This window comes from Gopherus flavomarginatus, chromosome 22 (assembly GCF_025201925.1).
Source record: "Gopherus flavomarginatus isolate rGopFla2 chromosome 22, rGopFla2.mat.asm, whole genome shotgun sequence".
Classification (NCBI taxonomy): domain Eukaryota; kingdom Metazoa; phylum Chordata; order Testudines; family Testudinidae; genus Gopherus; species Gopherus flavomarginatus.
The window spans coordinates 1776472-1798477 of record NC_066638.1 but is presented as its reverse complement, the minus strand read 5'-3'; the positions used below and the strand labels follow the sequence as shown (position 1 = coordinate 1798477).

General features: G+C 45.0%; 2 protein-coding genes across 2 annotated transcripts; one reads left to right on the top strand and one right to left on the bottom strand.

The window, feature by feature from the left end:
• Nucleotides 1–624: 624 nt before the first annotated feature.
• On the bottom strand, nucleotides 625–7855 carry SNIP1 (Smad nuclear interacting protein 1). The gene is made up of 4 exons (XM_050932131.1): nucleotides 7678–7855; nucleotides 7191–7293; nucleotides 2974–3563; nucleotides 625–2259 (listed from the first exon to the last, which is right to left on the bottom strand). Exons 1-4 carry the CDS (start codon nucleotides 7839–7841, stop codon nucleotides 1995–1997), a joined length of 1122 nt encoding a protein of 373 aa, XP_050788088.1. The 5' UTR covers nucleotides 7842–7855; the 3' UTR covers nucleotides 625–1994.
• Nucleotides 7856–8304: 449 nt separating this feature from the next.
• On the top strand, nucleotides 8305–17209 carry DNALI1 (dynein axonemal light intermediate chain 1). Its single transcript, XM_050932144.1, has 6 exons — nucleotides 8305–8697; nucleotides 11286–11425; nucleotides 12282–12451; nucleotides 13431–13609; nucleotides 14062–14226; nucleotides 16851–17209. Exons 1-6 carry the CDS (start codon nucleotides 8617–8619, stop codon nucleotides 16884–16886), a joined length of 771 nt encoding a protein of 256 aa, XP_050788101.1. The 5' UTR covers nucleotides 8305–8616; the 3' UTR covers nucleotides 16887–17209.
• Nucleotides 17210–22006: the final 4797 nt, after the last annotated feature.

Here is a 22006-nt window from a genome sequence, read left to right as displayed (position 1 = left end):
AACATAAAATCACCTAGCTGGAGTCTTTGGTGACCTCAGTTCCTGATGGGTGTACATGCAGATTACAAAATAAACATGCAACAGCACAGGTGGCACACAGACATCAAAAACTAGGATGGCTGGCGTGCTGCTGGTAGAAAAGAGAGAGTGCTCAGCTCTGTGAGAAGTATACTCAGCGCTGGTTTGAATTACATCTGATCACTCTGATTTTAAAGCAAACACACAACATAATCTTCAAGTGTACACATGGAGATCTGCCACTGAGCCATGAAACCACATTAATGCCATTTGTAAAGATGAGAGATTTCATCCTATGACTGGAACTCCTGCTTTTTATGACAAAATAAAGTAGTACTATAGTATTAACAAAAAATAAAAAGTAATGAATTAGCAACTGTAATACAATTCTAGAATTACCTATGTTTCACCTATCTAGCCTTTCCTTGCTGAATGTATTACAGCATTCTAAACAATTTATACTCTCAATATTAGAATCGTCCCCACCCTATCTTTTTGTATTTGTGGGTTTTTATTATAAATATATATATAGTATCTATTTCAGAGAATATAAAGCAAAACCAAACTGGACACTAGAAAAATGTTACAACTAAAGGCAGCTAGGGCTAAATTTATAAATTCTTTATTTAAAAACCCCAGAGTACATATAAAGGACAGTCTGCTATCCAAAGCATATTCTTCTTATGCCTACTGTTTGAAAACCCGCTTTTACACCCATTATTTACACAATAAACTTTAGTTGTGTGTGTATATAATATACAACTTACGTATATACACACAAGACAGTATGTGCCCATAAATCACAAATGCAAGGGAAAATTAGTAATCAAAGTGAAATAAGTTACATTTCTTGTGTCAAGGTAAAACTCAGAAGGAAGATGTCTGAATATATGCAAATCTAAATAGTTCCATGTTTTGAAAATGTTTCTCTGAAACAAACTTTTCACAATTATAAAGTATTGACTGTTTTCTGTTACATGCAGGTGAAAAAGTATTTTAGACATGACAGTATATTTTCCATAAACTAAACTTAAAAAATTATAATAGTGCAAATTATGGTTAAAACATTGGATATTTTTCTTTTTGATTGTAACATATAATTAAATGCAGAAATTATGTGCAATGATTCATGGGACAGAGTGGTGTCAAAACAACAAAAAAACTAGCTTCAAATTTGAACAAAAATCAGTATCCAGAGGCAATGTCTGCAAACATTTACAACATATTGAGTGCACACAGCCTTTGACAGCAAGCCACACTATTATAACTTAAGGTCCCATGAAGCATTCTCTTTCATTTCAAGCTACACTGCCTATAAATTACAAGGTATTCCGGTGAAATGTCCTTCCCTGAAAAATCATTTCAATGCAAACTGCCTACCCAAATCATATGAATATAAACAGAAAATTTGTAGCATATCTTCCTTTTCAATGGAACAAACTCAGTCAATTCCTCCACTTAGTGAGTTGTTTGCTTTGGGTGTACGGTTCAGCAAATCACATCAAATAATTGGACACTACAAAACATCAGATCATGTTCACTGTAACTAAGATTCTAGTTAAGAATAAAGGAGCAATTTCAAAGGATTGTAAACAAAACAGTTTGCAAAGCCATGTTTTTTTTAAAAATGCCTATTTTGTTCCATATCCTTTAAGTACAACCGTACATATTTATTTTTACATCTTATGAAGAGCTCCATTACTGGAACTCTCACTTCCAGGTGCCTTCTATTTTTTTTTCTTCTTTTTATTAGGGAGAATCCTCTTAAAGCAAAGGCTGTATTTCCTGATGAGTTTCAAAACTACAAAGGAGATGAGTAAGTCAGGAGTTTCCCAAAATAAACTAAAGTGAGAGCTGATCAGCAACAGAGCAAAGACTTTAAGGCAATAAGAGGCATCAGTGCTGTGATGCTCCAACATTCATATCCAGATTCAAGTTCTATTGAAAGAAGATCTTTGAAGTCTCTTTCTGATCTGTTAACTGTCTGACTCTTCCTCCTCCTCTTCCTCCTCCTCATCTGGTTTCCTGTCCACCTCAGATGTATCTGAAGATTCGTGGAGAAGGACATACTCCCTGCTGCTAAATCCAAACTTCAGCACATCCTTTTCTTTCAATTCGTAGTAACGTTGAGGTTCAATCCGTTGGTTATTTAGGAAAGTACCATTGCCAGAGCCAAGGTCAATGATGTAAGGCTTGACTCTGCGGCCAACTGTACCATCGGCACGGGTGTACTCCACAAGCCTGGCAAGAACAAAAACAACCTTTAAACCATAATGGAAGAAGTATAAACAGCCACTTCATGCTGTTAATAAAAACGGAGATGGATATTTCAGAATAACCTCAAGATAGCTAATACCGCAATTTCCAAAAAATCTCATTAAATACAGAAAGTTAAGTCTCTGAAAAGATGTGAGGCACTCAGCCTGCCTAAAAATTTCTCACCATGAGCTGAAGATAAATGAAAGCCTATGCCATGTTTTAAACATTAAAAAGATCAAGATTAGTAACATACAAATTGTTAAACCAGAAGAGAATTCTGTCAAACACCTCCTCTGCCTCCAGTGGTGGGCAATCCCTGCTGCTTCCAAGGAAAGCCAGCACTCCATATTGTGTTGGGCCAATCTGGCAATGCTTCTTTTAACCTTTAACCTATCAAGCATGACTGCAAGTGTTACCCCGTTTCCAACAGATGTCTAATTCTATTGCGAATACTGCTGTACTCTTTGCCTTACTTAAAGGCTGCTTCTGTTTAGATGTGAGGAATCAAAGGTAATTTTGATTACCACTAAAAGGATACGCAGCTGTTGTACATAAAAACTGGCTAATTCTGAAATGGAAGATAAATTTAGAGAGATTTACTAGTTTTCAGAGGGTTTTGAATACCCAACATACTATTCACTTCTAGCCTCCACTACAATGCGGTTTCCTGGGCAAGGCACAGTGAGTAACACTTACCGATACTGAAACACAGCATGCTGTTTGGAGCAAGAGGGGTGGTCAATAGGAATATCTGCGATTCTTCGGTGCCTGCCCAGCAGGTAAGCACTCTGTCTGTGAATGTACATGACTGGGAGAACCTCATCATTCTTAAAAGGGTAGAGACGCCATCGTTTCTTTGGAATCCGAGCTTCCGGGGGCTCACTATATTTAATCACAACACCTCGGAATGTGTTTGAATCCTCTAGGAGTGCACCAGAAAGTTCAAAACTTGGTTTCTCCTTATTTGATGGATCTTTGTCTTTATTTTCACCATCAAGTTTAACAAGGTCCAGAATCTCATCACCACTGCTTGCTTCATTCTTCTGGCGATGCTCATGTCTTCTCTCATTATAAAATTCCCTCTCCACTTGCTGCTCATGGAGATTTTGGACATCCCTCTCTCTTTCATACCCTCGACCTCCTGGCCTTGCACTGGGATTTTTCCTTCTCTTTGAATGATCTCTGTGTCTGTCTCTGTCACCATTTCTATCTCGTCTGTGTTCTTGCTCTGATTGATCTCTGTGCTGTCGTTCCTCATGTCCTCTCCGGGAATGGTCATCTCGCTCCTGTAACAAAGAAAACCTTACAGTGATCTATTTAGAATTAAAGATAAAACACACAGGGAATTTTATTTGGTCTTGAAAATTTGAATTTAATATGAGACTACAGAACAAAACTCAATCATCAAGTATACAGGTTTTTAAAAAGTGGATGAAAATGAATTCCTCATTCACCTGCTAAGACCCATGTTTAGGTCTCTGAGTTACAGTAAATAAAATTAGCTCCAGAAGAGAACGCAGAACTGCATTCCCTGCACTGAATTAGGGGTTGATGAGATGACTGACTGTTCAGGGAATATGTGACCATGAACTCATGTTTTGTAAGATAAATATAAGCAGAATCAGTTTTCAGTTACTTTATTCTAAAAAGTAGAGGTTCTTGAGTTACCTATAATTTACTAATATTTGGCTTCTTAGCTTAATTATTATAAACATTTATATTATGGTAGCACGCCAAATGCCCCACTGAGGATTATGCTAGGTCCTGTACAGACAGAAGATAATCCTTGGCCTGGAAAGTTTACAATCTAAAAATTAAATTAAAATATTTGATATTTTCTATGCTCTAACAGTTTGGTCACTTCCACACATGGAAAAATACCACTTAAATCAAGCTTCCAAATGACTGCTCCACTGCTGACATTTCACAGACCAATGTGTAGAATAAAGTTTCCTAATATTTTATCTATTCAGTTTTCTGCACGTTTCGGTACTATTGATACTTGCATAAACGTTAAATCCTTCTTCCCTCAGAATTCTTCTGCTTTGCCTGCTTATTCCCTGCCTGAACTCAACAGCCACAGTTTTCCAGTCATTCCATTATGCAACCCTCTCTGTAAGAGTCCTCTCATGGTTTATCTCACTTACCAACATCCCATATCTTGGTTCTCTGTTTCCCCAAGAAGGGTACCATGAACCACATATATGAGTAACTCTCTTGTATAGTGCTCTTGCATATTAAAGTTGGAAAAATAATCCCTGACTATAACTAATTTTTATGTTAAAGATTTAGGCCCTGTCTATACTACAACTTACGTCAGCAAAACTTACGTCGCTCAGGGGTGTGGAAAAAAAAAACCCATCCCCTTGAGCAACGTAAGTTTCGCCGGCATAAGTGGCAGCTGGAGAGCTACTCCTGCTGACAAAGCTACCATCGCTCATTAGGGGTGGTTTAATTATGTTGACAGGACAGCTCTCTTCCATCCTCATAAAGCTGCTGACTACACAGAATCATAGAACAAGAGGTCATCCAGTCCAGTCTCCTGCACTCATGGCAAGACTAGGTATTATCTAGACCATTCCTGACAGGTAATTTCCTAACCTGCTCTTAAAAATCCCCAATTCTACAGCCTCCCATGGCAATTTATTCCAGTGCTTAACCACCCTGACAGTTAGGAAGTTTTTCCTAATGTCCAACTTAAATCTGCCTTGCTGCAGTTTAAACCCACTGCTTCTTATTCTATCCCCATAGGTTAAGAAAAACAATTTTTCTTGCTCCTCCTTGTAACAACCTTGTACATACTTGAAAATTGTTATGTTGCCTCTCAGTCTTCTCTTTTCCAGACTAAACAAATCCATTTTTTTTCAATCTTCCCTCACAGGTCATCTTTTCTAGACCTTTAATCATTTTTGTCACTCTTCTCTGGCCTCTATCCAATTTGTCCACATTCTTCCTGAAATGTGGCGCCCAGAAGTGGACACATTACTCCAGCTGAGGCCTAATCAGAGCAGAGTAGACCGGAAAGAATTACTTCTCATGTCTTGCTTACAACACTCCTGCTAATACATCCCAGAATGATGTTCACTTTTTTTGCAACAGCGTTACACTGTTGACTCATATTTAGCTTGTGGTCCACTATGACCCCCGGATCCCTTTCCACAGTACTCCTTCCTAGACAGTCATTTCCCATTTTGTATGTGTGCAACTGATTGTTCCTTCCTAAGTGGAGTACTTTGCATTTGTCCTTATTGAATTTCATCCTATTTACTTCAGTCCATTTCTCCAGTTTGTCCAGATCATTTTGAATTTTAATCCTATCCTCCAAACACTTGCAAACCCGCCACTCCATCCAGGGTTGGTATCGTCCGCAAACTTTATAAGCGTACTCTGTATGCCATTATTTAAATAATGGATGAAGATATTGAACAGAACTGGACCCAGAACTGATCCCTGTGGGACCCCACTTGTTATGCCCTTCCAGCATGACTGTGAACCACTGATAATTACTCTCTGGGAAAGGTTTTCCACCCACCTGAATGTAGCTCCATCTAGGTTGCATTTCCCTAGTTTGTTATGAGAAGGCCATGTGGGATAGTATCAAAAGCTTTACTAAAATCAAGACATACCACATCTACCGCTTCCCCACTTTCCACAAGGCTTGTTACCCGTCAAAGAAAGCTACCAGGTTGGTTTGACATGATTTGATTTTGACAAATCCGTGCTATTACTTATCACCTTATTATCTTCTAGATGTTTGCAAACTGATTGCTTAGTTATTTGCTCCATTATCTTTCCAGGTGCAGAAGTTAAGCTGACTAGTCTATAATTCCCTGGGTTGTCCTTATCTCCCTTTTTATAGATGGGCACTATATTTGCTCGTTTCCAGTCTTCTGGAATCTCTCTCATCTTCCATGACTTCTCAAAGATAATCACTAATGGCTCAGATCTCCCCAGTCAGCTCCTCAAGTATTCTAGGATGCATTTCATCAGGCCCTGGGGACTTGAAGACATCTAATGAGAGATCTTACAGTGGTTGCATTGGTACAGCTGTGCGATGTACAGCTTCTAATGTAGATATAGCCTTAGTCAGCAAGAGACAGAAGTAACAGAACATTCAGGCAGGCAACTCTTTTAGAGAAACAAGCATATTTGACATCATCCTACTGTGTGGAAGAGACAGGATGGCTAAGGAAATGAAGATATGGAAGTACAAATTACCACATCCAAGATGGAAGTCAAACTCAAACAGTTTAATGGGACCAATCTGGGAGGCCAGGGTAATCTTCATCCAATAATATTAAAGGAACTGGCACATGAAACTACAAGGCTAATAGCAAGCATTTGTAATGAATCCCTAAAGAAGGGGCATAAGCTATGACTGGAAAATTGTTAATATAGTACCATTTTTTAGAAAGGCAAAAAAGAAAGTGATCTGTGAAACTACAGACCTGTTATTTTGACCTTACTTGTATGCAAGGTCTTGGAACAAATTTTGAAAGAGAAAGTAGTTAATGGCCTGGGAGTAACAAAACTGTAATCAACAGCACTCTGTGCAAATGGAACAGCTTGCAGGGTAAAATGTACCATGACAAAGTCCTGACACTCTTACTAAATCAAAAACAGCTAATTCCTGTGGATACTTAACCATTTACAGCAAAATCAGCAGTAGTTATAATTTGTTCATTTTTAAGAATTAAATATATGTTCCTAAATGTACAAATTACAATAACTGATAAAAAATATTGGGGTAACCAAGTGATAAATTGGTCACATAACCCCATTTAGACCCGGTTCCCACATTTACTCCATGCAGACAACTGTGGTTTCACTGACCCTCACTGCCTTCAAGGAGGTTAGTCCCATTGAGTAATTTTCAAGACTGGGGCCTTAGTGTTTAATATCCAGTAAATTACCTGCTTTACTTTGACTACAATATGATGAGGGCTTCTACTTCTTTTACTTCGAGGAGACTTGCTTCTTTTAGCAGAGGACTTGTTCTTTCTTTTTGCTGGTGACCTTTAAATATTAAAAAAATGATTTGTTGGGTCCACAGTCCCCAAGAAAAAAAGAAAAGGAAAAGAGTCTGTGCAAAATGCACATGATAATTTAACCTTACCCTACAGCTACCACTGCACTGTATTGTGTCGTGGGAGGCTGGGATGGTGAAGGGAAGGAGTCTCCCCACTGTGTGTATTTGGGGGTGGGGGAGATGAATTGGCCTTACAGGAGGAAGTGGGGGGATCTCGGCGGGGGCGGGGAGGGATTGGTGGGCTCTCCCCAGGGGGCACGGGGTCCCCCCAGCACAAGGCGTCCAGCGGAGCCCCAGGGCCCGCCCGGGAGGCTGAGCTGAGTCTCCCCACTAGAAGCAGCGGGGTAAGCGCAAGCGCTGGCGGCCGGTACCTGCTGCGGCCCGGCCGGGCCGGGCCCTGCTCCCGCTCGGCAGGGGGGGACTGGCTGCCCCGGGCGGAGCGGGAGCGCCGGGGGCTCCGCTTCTCCGCCACTTCCTGTTGCTCCTGCTGCCGCCGCCGCTTCCGCCGCCGGCGCTCGGTCTCGGCCTCTTCCATGGCCGCGGCCGCAAGTCCCCAGCTGCGCAAAGCCTCCGCTCACACGCAAACCGGAAGAGCGACTCCGCCTAGGTTCACTTCCGCTTCCGGGGCAAGCGCGCACTGCCCGCCGGGAGCACTCCTGCCAGCGGGCCCGGCCTTGCTAGGGCGGCTCTCGGGCCAAGGGACCCGCCCGGCAACGGGCTGAGGGGCGGGGAGTCCGCCCCTGCCACCGCCTGATTTGCACGGGCGGGGGGGGGGAATGCAGGGCGTTAGGCGGCTGTAAAGCCCTGATCCGCTTGGTGTATCTGACCCCTCTACCAGCGCCTCGCTCCTGGGCGCCACTGCGCCTCCCTTTAGCCCTTCGCCTAATGCTGCCGCCAGCTGCCTGGCCACCCCCCTGTCAGCCCCTGCCAAGCGCATCCGCAGACTCTTATGGCTTCAGCAGATGTACTGAGCATGCCCAGTGCCGTAAGTCGCCCAGAACTACGGAGAGTGCTTTAGGACAGCGCGTTCCGGCGCTCTGCGGGAGCCCGCCCTGTTCTCGCTCACTTCTGAGGGACTAGCCGAGACGCTGTAGACTCTGCGCATGCCCAGGTGCCATCGTCTACCTTCCGCACGCACGGCGCATGCGCGCCCAGCCAGTATCTCATTTCTTGCACATGCATCTTCCTGCCTTTGCCGCTCCCGAGGGCGGGGTGTGACGTCATGACGCTCGGGCGCGGCGCGGCTCGGCTCGTTGTTGCCACGGTGACGGTACACAGGTCAGGGGGACAATGTTTGCCTCCGCGCCGCCATGATCCCCCCGGCGGACTCGCTGCTCCGCTACGAGAACCCGGTGCTGGTGAGCCGCAACCCGGAGAAGCGCTCCCCGAAGGTGAAGGGGTGCGGGCGGCGCTGGAGGAGGGCGAACGGGGATATTGAGGGGAGCCGCTGGGGGCGGGGAGGGGGTCAGGGGTGAGCTGGGGGTACATGGGGAGAGGGTGTGGGGAGGGACGTGGGGGGGGAGGGGAGGGCTGAGCTGTGGGGAGGGGGTCGGGGTGAGCTGGGGGTACATGGGGAGAGGGTGTGGGGAGGAATGTGGGGGGGCAGGGAGGGCTGAGCTGTGGGGAGGGGGTCGGGGTGAGCTGGGGGTACATGGGGAGAGGGTGTGGGGAGGAATGTGGGGGGGGCAGGGAGGGCTGAGCTGTGGGGAGGGGGTCGGGGTGAGCTGGGGGTACATGGGGAGAGGGTGCGGGGAGGAATGTAGGGGGGCAGGGAGGGCTGAGCTGTGGGGAGGGGGTCGGGGTGAGCTGGGGGTACATGGGGAGAGGGTGCGGGGAGGAATGTAGGGGGGCAGGGAGGGCTGAGCTGTGGGGAGGGGGTCAGGGGTGAGCTGGGGGTACATGGGGAGAGGGTGTGGGGAGGAATGTAGGGGGGCAGGGAGGGCTGAGCTGTGGGGAGGGGGTCAGGGGTGAGCTGGGGGTACATGGGGAGAGGGTGCGGGGAGGAATGTGGGGGGGCAGGGAGGGCTGAGCTGTGGGGAGGGGGGCAGGGGTGAGCTGGGGGTACATGGGGAGAGGGTGCGGGGAGGAATGTGGGGGGGCAGGGAGGGCTGAGCTGTGGGGAGGGGGTCGGGGTGAGCTGGGGGTACATGGGGAGGGTGCGGGGAGGGATGTGGGGGGGGGCGGGGAGGGCTGAGCTGTGGAGGGTCAGGGGTGAGCTGGGGGTACATGGGGAGAGGGTGTGGGGAGGAATGTAGGGGGGCAGGGAGGGCTGAGCTGTGGGGAGGGGGTCGGGGTGAGCTGGGGGTACATGGGGAGAGGGTGCGGGGAGGGATGTGTGGGGGGCAGGGAGGGCTGAGCTGTGGAGGGTCGGGGTGAGCTGGGGGTACATGGGGAGAGGGTGCGGGGAGGAATGTGGGGGGGCAGGGAGGGCTGAGCTGTGAGGAGGGGGTCAGGGGTGAGCTGGGGGTACATGGGGAGAGGGTGTGGGGAGGAATGTGGGGGGGCAGGGAGGGCTGAGCTGTGGGGAGGGGGTCGGGGTGAGCTGGGGGCACATGGGGAGAGGGTGCGGGGAGGGATGTGGGGGGGCGGGGAGGGCTGAGCTGTGGGGAGGGGGTCAGGGGTGAGCTGGGGGTACATGGGGAGAGGGTGCGGGGAGGGATGTGGGGGGCAGGGAGGGCTGAGCTGTGGGGAGGGGGGTCGGAGTGAGCTGGGGGTACATGGGGAGAGGGTGTGGGGAGGAATGTGGGGGGGGGCAGGGAGGGCTGAGCTGTGGGGAGGGGGTCAGGGGTGAGCTGGGGGTACATGGGGAGAGGGTGCGGGAAGGGATGTGGGGGGGCAGGGAGGGCTGAGCTGTGGAGGGTCAGGGGTGAGCTGGGGGTACATGAGAGGGTGCGGGGAGGAATGTGGGGGGGGCAGGGAGGGCTGAGCTGTGGGGAGGGGGGCAGGGGTGAGCTGGGGGTACATGGGGAGAGGGTGCGGGGAGGGATGTGGGGGGGCGGGGAGGGCTGAGCTGTGGAGGGTCAGGGGTGAGCTGGGGGTACATGGGGAGAGGGTGCGGGGAGGGATGTGGGGGGGCAGGGAGGGCTGAGCTGTGGGGAGGGGTGCATGGGGGGGTCAGGGTTGAGCTGGGGGTACACGGGGAGAGGGTGCAGGGGGGCAGAGCTGGGGGTAGATGGGGAGGGATGTGGGGGGCAGGGAGGGTTGACCAGTGGAGAGGGGGTTGGAAGGGGGTCAGCGTTGAGCTGGGGGTACATGGGGAGGGGGTGCGGGGAGGGCTGAGCTGTGGGGATGGGGTGGGAGGGGGGTCAGGGTTGAGCTGGGGTACATGAGGAGAGGGGGCGGGGGGCAGGGAGGGCTGAGCTGCGGGTATGTGGGGAGAGATGTGGGGGGGGCAGGGAGAGCTGACCAGTGGTGGGGGTCGGGAGGGGGTCAGGGTTGAGCTGGAGGTACATGGAGAGGGTATGCGGGGGGGACTGAGCTGTGGGGATGTGGGGAGGGAGTGGGCGGAGGAGTCAGGGTTGAGCTGGGGTTACATGGGATGAGGGTGCGGTGGGGGCAGAGAGGGATGTAAAGGATGGAGCATGTGAAAGGCCTGAGACAGGGACTCTAGGGGTGATCCTGTTGGGGGTGTGTGTATGAGACGGGGACATAGGGAGGCTGTGTGTGTTTGTGAGAGAAGTCCTTAAAGGGCCATGAAGAGCCTGCTTTTCCTTCCCCAAGTGTGCTGACAGTCTTTGTGGGGAAGGGCTTTCTCTTTTCTCCTGACTTGCATAGATCCTCTAACATGTGGGAGAGGGGTGTGTGAATGGGGGAATGGGCAGGAAGGAGTGGGGGTAGCGGAGGATGAGGGGGAGGTTGGCTTCCCTTGTGGGATCAGTGGTCTTCTCTGCCCCAGTGTCTCTCTGGGTCTGCTTCCCCACACATTATTGCTGGAATGTGCACCCTGCCTGTATAATCCCAGGATGTTTCTCATTTGCAGGCGCGTTCTTTGAAAGTGAGTCCTCAGCAGCCTGTGTCAACAGGACCTGTGCCACCACCTCCAAAACCCAAGACAACTCCTACAGCTGTAGATCCAACAAAACAGGCAGAAGAAATCTTAAACGCAATCCTGCCACCGAGGTAAGAAACTGTCTTTCCCCCTTTCACCATGGTCCTAGGATCCCAGGAGGAGTCAGCAATGTAAAATTCTAACATGGAGGGCGAAGGAAGTTGGGATTCAGTGAATGCCACAAAATGGTGTTGGGGAGAAAGTACAGGATGGATTTCTAGCTAAATGAAATGTTTGTGCCTGTCAATGAATGTGGCCCATTTAATACCTGGTTATTTGTGCTGGGTGATGAGTTGTCTAATTTGTATCAATATTGGCTCTTTCTGAATCTGACAAAGATGCTTTCCTCAATGACGTATTGAGGTAGCAAATGCCCCTGATGAATTAAACATCAGTTTTAAAAGTAATAAAAAAAATTTCCTGACATTGCTGTATTAGACACAAAGCAGCAGTCCCCAAGCCTTTTTAAGTCCTGTGTCTTGCTTGATGGTCATGTAATGTGCAGTTAGCCATGTTTGCTGTCATCCAAGCGTTGTGTAGCTAAAAGTTCCTGCCTTGCTCCGTACATGTGTAAAATGCTGTCGCTCCCTCTGTTGTTGAAATGCTAGTTCAGTGGGGATAATGAAAGATGCAAAGGAAGTATTTGTTTAGGGATCAGGACAAGCTGTGCTGACATTCTCTCAATTGTACTGACTATGGAGGGTAGAGAGAATGCTTGTATTGCACACTTCTGTGAACAAAAAAAAAAAATGGGATTCTTTCAGTTTGTGGTGGAAATCAGTGCTTAAGCATATGCTTGATTAAACCTTATCTGGGGCAGCTCCTAGGTTGTTGCTGATAGCAGACAATGCTTTTATTGGCAGTGAAGCTATGATGAAGACAATGAATATGGCTAACAAACTCATCTGTGCTGCTTTTGTGATGCAGAGAATGGGTGGAAGACAATCAGTTATGGATTCAGCAGGTGTCCACCACTCCCAGTACCCGAATGGATGTAGTTCATCTGCAGGAAGAGCTGGATCTCAAACTACAGCAAAGACAGGCTCGAGAAACTGGGATTTGTCCTGTCCGCAGGGAACTCTACTCACAGTGCTTTGGTTAGTGAAAACATCCAGGTCCCAGAAACCGTAACAAAACACTTATTTGAATGATACTAAAACACCTAAAGTTTCTGAATAGCTCAGGACATAGGGAATGGGAAAAAGATACTTTCATGTAAGGTGTATGGGTTCCAATCCACCCTGGTTAATAGGGAATGAGTGTCATTACCATCCCATGCCTGTTTGAGGACCTGTTGATCTCAATTCAGTTCCTGGTGCAGAGGTCCACATCAGAATTAACACAAGTAGGCCCCTGTGTGAAGTCTCAGCAAAGAACCCAAAGTCAGAATGGACACACACTTTCCTCTTTCAGCCTTAATGAGTCCCTACAGGGCAGGGCTGAGGCACACTGGCAGGAGACAGTGCATGTGGGAAGCTTGCACTGTTATTAAACGTACTGTACTTGCCCTCTTGAGGCTGCCCAGTCTGTCACTCTAGCATCTCTAACTACCACGTATAGGTGAAGCCCAGTTGCTGCAGGAGTGCTTCCTCTTAGTGTAAGCTTGTATACAGAACAATATTTTTTTTAAAAGTCTATATACAAACTGACACTGAGGAGGTGTTACTGTGGCAACAGGGCATTGAACAGTAAGCTGGGATTTGTTGCATATTTGCATGGGAGGGAAAGATTCATCCAACCACACTTAGATCATACTCCAATAACTAGATTAATTCATCTTTAAATTATTAAACATCATGGTGACACTATGCTAGTCCTCCAGCTGTTACAGACCAACCCCAGAGGCTGGAGGAAGACACCAGCCACTGATTTAGAGAGAATTCTTATTAATATAATTGATTTGTTAATTCCTTAGCAATAGGAAGCTTCAGGTCTACACTGCCTGGCCTTGAACACCTCAGATGTCATGGCCATAACTACCTTGCTAGGCACACTGGCCCATGTCAAAGTGTTTGTCTTGAACCCACGTACAACATTTTCCCTCTCTCTTTACTGTTATGCCCTTTTTATTTGAAGATGAACTTATCCGTGAGGTTACGATTAACTGTGCAGAGCGGGGACTGTTGCTGCTTCGAGTCAGAGATGAAATCCGAATGACCATCGCCGCCTATCAGACACTGTATGAGAGCAGTGTTGCCTTTGGTATGAGGAAGGCATTACAGGCTGAGCAGGGCAAATCTGACATGGAAAAGAGAGTAAGTAGGACTGTTAACATCATAATGTACCTGTGATCTGGTACACAAATGTCTCTTTTATCTTCCCCGTGCTGACTCAGTAGATCATATTTTCTCACATATCTATTAGAGCATTGACAATTTTTTGCAGACAGAATTAGCAAAACAAAACCTTCACCATTTTTCACTCAGCTCCAGTACTTACATTTGAGTCATTTTCTGATTTCATCAATAAACTCATTCAAAATATGCTGCTTAGATTTTTTTTTTTTCTAATTTTCTAGTTCCACTGGGTGGCAGTAAAGATCATCAAAACACACATCTTGCTGATTCCCCGAGGCTGCTTTTTAATGGATAAATGGGCTGCTATTATTTTTTTTATTCTTCAAAGACTGTAAAATGCATAACTTATATCTTCATTGTATTTGAAAAACATAGCAATGAATGTCAGGCATGTCTATATTCTTTAAAAGATTGCAGAGTTAGAAGATGAAAAACGAGATTTGGAAAGACAAGTAAATGAGCAGAAAGCTAAATGCGAAGCAATTGAAAAACGTGAAAGTGAAAGGCGGCAGGTAGAGGAGAAGAAACATGGTGAAGAGGTGCAGTTCTTGAAACGAACTAATCAGCAGTTGAAGGTTAGTAAAGAACCCTGACTGCAGTGTCTTAGTAGGAAAACAACTTTGTAAATAATGAGACCTGAAAATGAATTTTCCTTTAGTATTTTGTTCTCTTAATGAAAAGGCCATATGTGCATGTATTAATTCCTTTCTAACTTGCATTAATGTTGCAAATTCTCAAAGCTCCCTGCAGCTCCGTAGGGTGAGGAATAATGCCATTAGTTCAAGTGACCCCAAATCTTTTATGGCTGGTTAATTGATCAGTTATTGAATGCATGAGTGCAGTTGTTTCCTAGACACAGGGGCATTTTAGATTTCAGAATTTAAGGGACTTTTTAAAAACACGTTTGTGCTTTAAACCTGACTGATGCTCAAGGACCAAATTTTTTGTGTAGCCCTGACTCTAGAACAGTTGGCTGTCAGCAGAAGACACCAAGAATCTGAGAATGTTTCATCTTTAAAGCCTCATAAGTACAAAACAGAAACAGACAAGGAAGACAAAATTATTCCTTTGTTGCTGTAGGTCTGAAAACACTAGAATCCTCTCCCTTACGACAAGGGACAGTTGAAAATGAACTATTGCAGTAAAGGACAAAAACTCCTTTGGGTTTCAGTGCAATGGAGGCTTTTCTCCCATCCATGTCTGGGGTTTTCTGTGAGTAACAGGTAACAGTAATTGGCTCTTATCTATCACTGAAAGAGTAGGCTGTAAAATATTCATATACTCTTGGAGTGGAGTGGGGGGTGAGCAGTGTACCTGCAATTAGAAACTACCCCAGAAAGTAGATTTTTAATAGCTAAAAATTTAAAACATTCCACCTTATTTCTTTGGTTTATAAATGACGCAGATTATCAGGAACAAACCCTTCTATAATGATACACATAGTAAACTTTCCTAGCTTTAGGGAGGTAACTTATAAAAGAGCACAGAAATCCATTCATATTAGTCTGTGGCTTACATCTTCAAAATGGATCCTACTAACTTGTTGTTTGGTCTCACCTCTGTAGCCGGGGGGAGGGAGTGGGTTCCTCCTCCTTTCCTCATGGGCTGTGGCACTTGTCACAGGAGTGCTAGCTATTTTACCTAATGTAAACAACTGGGAAACAGCTCTAGCTGTGCTGTCTGACCTAGACCATGGCAATAACTACTTCTACCTATCCACTTGCTGACCTTCACACCTTGCTTGTAGGTCCGAGGCAACTCTGGGACTTGGTTGAAGAACTTTTGGATAGGTGCTTTTGTTACACATGTAAATGTGTATATTTCCACTAGAGGGCAAAATAATGTTTGGAAGAAACTTGAATCTGAACCTGTCACATGGGCTGAGTCTGTGAACCTTTAGTCTTTTCTAACCACGTCTTCAGCTCCATTGGAATCATAATCCTCATGGGAACTTGATGGCAATAGCACTACATTTTCTGAGAGCTTCCAGTCTGTCTCCTCTGTTTGCACCAGAATTACAGATAGTAAATGGCAGGGACACATTACTAGCTGGGTTCCTAAGGCAGGAAGCATTTGCTTGGATCAGATTAAAGCATAACTACTGTATTGTAACTAGTCGTACTTCTCCAGTTGTCTGCTAGTGCTCTCTCCTGGAGCCAGAATATGTCAAAATAACTCTTCCTGTGGCTATCCTGGGCTGGTTGATGTGTGTGGATCATAGCAGTCTGGTTCTCTTTGAGACAGAAGGAATAACTCTCACTCTAAACCAAAGCATCCTGGTTTTGGCAATTAAGATGGTTCTCCAGGCCAAAAATATTTAATTTGACGAAAGCAGGGTTTGTGTTAGCTGATCCCAGGATAACATGTCTTTGCTGTTGAAAAGTTACCTCATGCTTGTGGTAAAAATGTCTATTTAAAACAACCCAGAACCTCCTGGCCAGATCTAAATCTCTTTACTTAGCACTCAGAGCTACTTTCCTTATCTTTGACTTCATCACATTTACACTTCCTCAGATAATCTGTTAGCTTCAGACCACCTTGCAGAGTCTTAGGCCACAGAATGAGGTAGCCATTAGGTCAAGAATATGTTGCTACCAAATCCATATTCCTTTCCTGAGCCAGAAGTATTTATAAAGAGCTGTACACTTACAATTGCTACCACTTCTTTTGTTGATGTAAGTTTCACACAGTACAAGTTCCCTGTGTATTAGTAACAAGTTCTTTTATCCAGGACTTGGGCGTCAAGTTGTCTCTGTGACTGAAAAATTTGCAGTTCCCAGATACTTTTGTCTCTGAGTCAGAGCTTGCATTCCAAACCCCGAGAGCCAAATGTTTAATTTAGCAAGCATAATAAAGCCTGAAATCAGAGAACAAACCACTTTTTAAGCAACTTTTATTTAATTTCCTTTTCAGTACTTTACATTATAAAATGGGTTTTTCACTGAATGGAACCAAGGCCAGCTTTTAGTTTTCTTCTCATAATGCAACACGTCTGTACCAAGAATGAAACAAACTAATTTATAAAACATGGAGTAAGGGATGAAATAAGCAGGAGGAAAATCCTGGCCTGGTTCCCCTGGAGTATTCCAGTAATTTCCTAGCATCCTCGTTCTGGAAATAATGAACTGTCACCTTACAGCAATGGGGAGTGGGATGTGGATTGAGTCTAGTTGGACTTAATGAGTTGTTTGTCTTTCAGGCCCAACTTGAAGGCATCATTGCACCAAAGAAGTAGATTTCCTTGTGGGGCCCTGCAGGAAGAACTCACGAAATCTTTCTTTGAGCAAGGCATTTGTGGTTAGTGACCCAGGTCTGTCTCATTCATAAAGTGATCCTGATTTCCATACTTAAAGTAACTAGAAACATTGGAATTGTATTCCTTCTCCCCTTCCCTATTCTAATAGATTAAAATGTTTTGCTAATTACTGTGACCTCATTTTCAGTGACTTTTCAGCATCCAGCTCTTTGTATGCTGAACACGTCTGGGATTTGCCTCTGTGATTCTCTAACCTAGCACTGTTAAGGTCATACTATTTTTAATAAACTTTTTTTACAGTAGCACCTCTGCCTCTGTTGATCTGTTAGATGCTGTACAGATTTCAGAAGTACCATACACAAAGCATTGGACTCCTATCAAATGGAGGTTACAGTTCAAATACTCAGTCTGCTAAAATGAGTGTATTTTGTTGGGGGGTGGGGTGGGAGCAGGTCCAGACTCATGAGCTTTCTACTAAGCTGTACAGCTGCCAGTAATGCTGGATGTGAATGGTAAGTGGCCAGCCTGCTTTCTGCTCTTCTGAGCTGCATATGTGGGAAAGAATAGTTCTTTCAAGCATGCTGTAACATTGCTATCCTTTCTACTTGGCTCCCTGCTTTTCCTCATCCCAATCACTTGTCTGGGCCAGCACCTTCATTGCTATTGTGTAATGAATCCCACATCTGACTATTTTCAGTGCACTTTGGAGACATGCTTTACTGTTTGCTGAGCCCTAGCATACATCACATGTACCTCCCTGGTGTAAGAATGTGTAAAACAGGACAGAATGTAACTGGATACCTTTGGCTCAAGTGTTCACCAGGCAGTTGGTGGGGCACTGTGACAATTTAAAAGTGCCAGTCTTAGTTAAGGAAGGCCTAGATTTGGCCCTTCACTGTGGGCAGGTTTTTGTGCATTTTCTGCCTTTCCTAGCAAGGGCTACATCTACCCCGATGGATGGATGGTTAACTCTTGTAACCTTATGGCCTAGAGCCCAGCTTGGTTCCAGCCCTGAGTTCTCTTTACCGTGCATCACTACTGTTAAACATGCACAATTACCACATTACTTGGTGTCCTCAGTTCCTTTCAGCAAATAGAACACCTATAATTGTTTGGTTTTGGTATTGTATCCCCATCTGTCCAGCCAAGGGGGTTCTCTCTTATGAGTAGCCACTGCAATAGCATTTCTTTCCTAGAAACTCTGTTAGTGACAGCTTCTGTACATGCAGCTCTGTATACGAGAGGAGAAATAGCCAGCAAGGAGCTGTGTGCATTAAGCAGCAATTGTACAAATATCAATCAGCCCCAGCAGCAGTCACCCTACTTCATATGAGCTTGCCAGGACAGTACCCTGGCTTCTAGGCTCTATCATCACACAAATAACAGCTAAAAATCCTTAATGCACTTGTGCTTGCTGGTATACCAAATTTCAGTGCCTCAGTTCACCCTTTGAAATCTGATGTAGCAGGATAGGGGATATAAGATACAAACCCCAGAACTTATGCCCCAGTAGTACCTGATCATAAATATTGCAGGTTGCAAATAGCTATATTTATCTGCATTACCTATATCCCATATTGGTTAAAACAAGCTTTATTTTAACTTCAGGATGTTTGCTGAAACCTGCTTTTGTTCTACCTGACAAAGACAGCCCTGCTCTCAAACCCAAGATAGCCAATTAACATTACGTAATATTTAGGGTCATCTTGAGCAGAGGTTCTGAACCTTTTCCTTTCTGAGCCCCTCCCTCTTCCAAACTAGATGGTCCACCTGTGCCTCAACAACTTGAGGACTAAAGATCTCTTTGCTATGTACCATTCAGAACCAGAAACTAGACACTAACTTTTCACTAATGAAAACTTAAAAGGCATTTCCCATGCAGCTGTGTAGGGTTTTGTTCTTCTGTTAACTAAAGAGGAAAGTAATTAGGAAATTAGAGTTCAAAGGAGAAAGCTACTGTTAACAATCCCAGAATCCTCTAAAAATAACAATTGTTATTCCCAGTGCACCTTGAATTAATTCAACATTAAAAATGAATCTGGACTTAATATCATTGTAAAAAGGGAGCTTGGGGCTCATCCAAGCACAAGTTGTCTTACCAAGAGTGACTGAAATCTTCACTTGTAGCACTTGCATAACTAGCGGGTTCTATACAACCAGATATTGTTGAAAAATGACCCATTTTAAGTCATGAATTGGAGTCAGAAAAGCTCATTTCAGAATCTGCAGACTTTCTAAAGAGCTTTGTGACAGTGGCTGCTGAAGCAAGTTTTAGCCTACATTTTGGTATTACCAGCTGTACTTTGTTCAGCTGAGGAGGAATGAAAAGGATCATAGGATAAGTCATTTAAGTCATAATTCACAGCTTGTTTTCACAGCATAGGGAAAGTTATTGCAAATGAGGGCTGCATCCTTTTTTTCCATTATCTTGGACTCTAATATCCAGAAAAGAAGAAATTTTGAGGGACTTAAGATTTTACAGGGTTTTCTAAAGAAAAAATTCATGCAACCCATCCTTCAAGCAGAAGATGCAGGAAGGAAATCAGTTAGGGACAGGTTACCCTGCTCATGGGATCGTGGGTTTGGTGTTTATCGTCCCACAGACTAAGGGCCTTTGTTCTAGCAATATCATCTTCCCTCTTTCAACATTTTCACAATAGGCCTTGGTACAGTCACTACATCAACTTGAATTTTCTTCTTTGTTAAGGACATATTGAAAGCTGTGTTCAGTCAGTTTGATTCTCCTGCAGCCTTCAGTATAGTTCTGCAAGAGCCTCAGTTAAAGTATCCATCTCCTATTTCACTGCAACCACACAATCTTCCACAGCCAATGGACAGAGTTTTGTTCAAATTCTCTCAAGAGAGGTGGTTTTATCCTGCCGTGTCCATTACTGCCGTGATGGTACAAGTTGTAGCAGGAGAAGTTTTTGAACAGGATGTTAAAAAACCTACCCTGAAGTTGCCATGTGACATTACGCATTTCTCAGTCACTCTCCAAATTCTAAGAAAGGTCAATTTGATCACTCTAGTCCCTGCTACCCAACTGCTTCCTACTGAATAGTGGCAAAAGTCCAACACTGGAGACTTTAGTCTCCTGCAGAGACTTCCATTCTGTGAATGACCTAATTAACCAGTATTTCCTGTTACTGCTTCAGTTTTTCCTTGCTCATTTTCAGCCTGAAAACTTAATTTATCCCAGGCTCATTCCTTTGCCAGAATCACTCGTGGGAGCTGTGGCCCTGAAAAGCTGTGAAGTAGTTACTCACTCAAGCAAAGAATTAAGACAAGGGATTCATTTTAAGTAAGAGCAGGGCCCAGTGATTCTCTAGCTCCAAAGACACAAGAACACTTCCAAGGCATGTGTCATTCGGATGCTCAAGAACTGTGAATGGCGGAATGTCCCATGAAGTGGACAAGTGTTTGGTTTTAGCAGTGTTTAGAACTCCCAGCAAGATAACCTCGCACATCTCCCCTTACAGATGACTACGGGGAGAATTTCCAGGTTCTCGCCTTAACTTTATGCCATGCCTTTGATTTCTAATAAAGATTCCCATTATTGCCATTTCCAGGGGCACAATAATTTGTGCCTCTGGACCTTATTGTGACAAAGGCACTAGAACATATGTGCTGCTCCTACTTCAAATCCCACAACATGGTCCTTAATAAAATTCTGATTAAAAACAGCTAGTAGGCTGGAAACCCTGTGAATGCATCCCTGCCTCAGACACATGTCCAGCATCTCTTCATCTGCCATAGCCCTTCCTTTCCCGTTCCCCAGGTCTCTAGGCAAACAGTTGTGCTGAAGAGTGCCTAATTGTGTGGTGGTTTCATGATATAGAGATTGGGCTAGCAGAGTAAGTGGCAGTTAATGAAGTTAGAGGCACTATTTATCTTGAATACATGGCTAAACTCAAATGAGGTAGAAAGCTTAACCTATGGCATGAATTCAAGCAATCACTTCCGCTGGTCCAACACTATGATGTTTAGAGACTCCTGCATATACAGCAAACTGCAGCTCTTAATTCACCCCTTCTCCAAAGCAATTTTGTAATTACGTTTCTAGGTTTTAATTTGGTGCTAGATCACAGCATGGACTAATGTTAGCCGGGGCACTTTGACACAGAGCTGTTGTGGGAATACCATGTACTCATTTGAATGCTTTTTATGCACACAGAGACCATAAAGCAAATGTGATGACATAGTGGGGGGGAGGCTAGTTCAGTGATTTGAGCATTGGCTTGCTATAGCCTGGGTTTAGAGATCAATCCTTGAGGGGACCACTTAGGGATCTGGGGCAAAATCAGTACTTGGTCCTGCAAGTGAAGGCAGGGGGCTGGACTCAATGACCTTTCAGAGTCCCTTACAGTTTTATGAGATAGGTATATCTCCATATATCACCGCTATGTAAATCCATGGTACAACCACATCTTGAATACTGCATGGAGATGTGGTCACCCCATTTCAAAAAAGATATATTGGAATTGGAAAAGGTTCAGAAAAGGGCAACAAAAATCATTAGGGGTATGGAACAACTTCCATATGAGGAGAGATTAATAAAACTGGGACTTTTCAGCATGGAAAAGAGATGACTAAGGGGGATATGATAGATAGAAGTCTATAAAATCATGATTGGTAAGAATAAAAAAGTAAGGAAGGAAGTGTTGTTTACTCTCTCATAATACAAGAACTAGGGATCACCAAATGAAATTAATAGGCAGTAGATTTCAAACAAACGAAGGGAAGTATTTCTTCACACAACACACAGTCAGGCTGTGGAGCTCTTTGCCAGAGGATGGTGTGAAGGCCAAGAACATAACAGGTTTCAAAAAAGAACTAGAAAAATTCATGGAGGATAAGGTCCATCAGTGGCTATTAGGCAGGATGGGCAGGGATGGTGGTCCTAGCCTCTGTTTGCCAGAAGCTGGGAATGAGCGACAGGGGATGGATCATTTGATGATCACCTGCTCTGTTAATTCCTTCTGGGGCACTTGACATTGGCCACTGTTGACAGATAGGATACTGGGCTAGATGGGCCCTTGGTCTGACCCAGTATGGACGTACTTATGTTCATCTATCACTGTATCAAGACACAAGGCTGG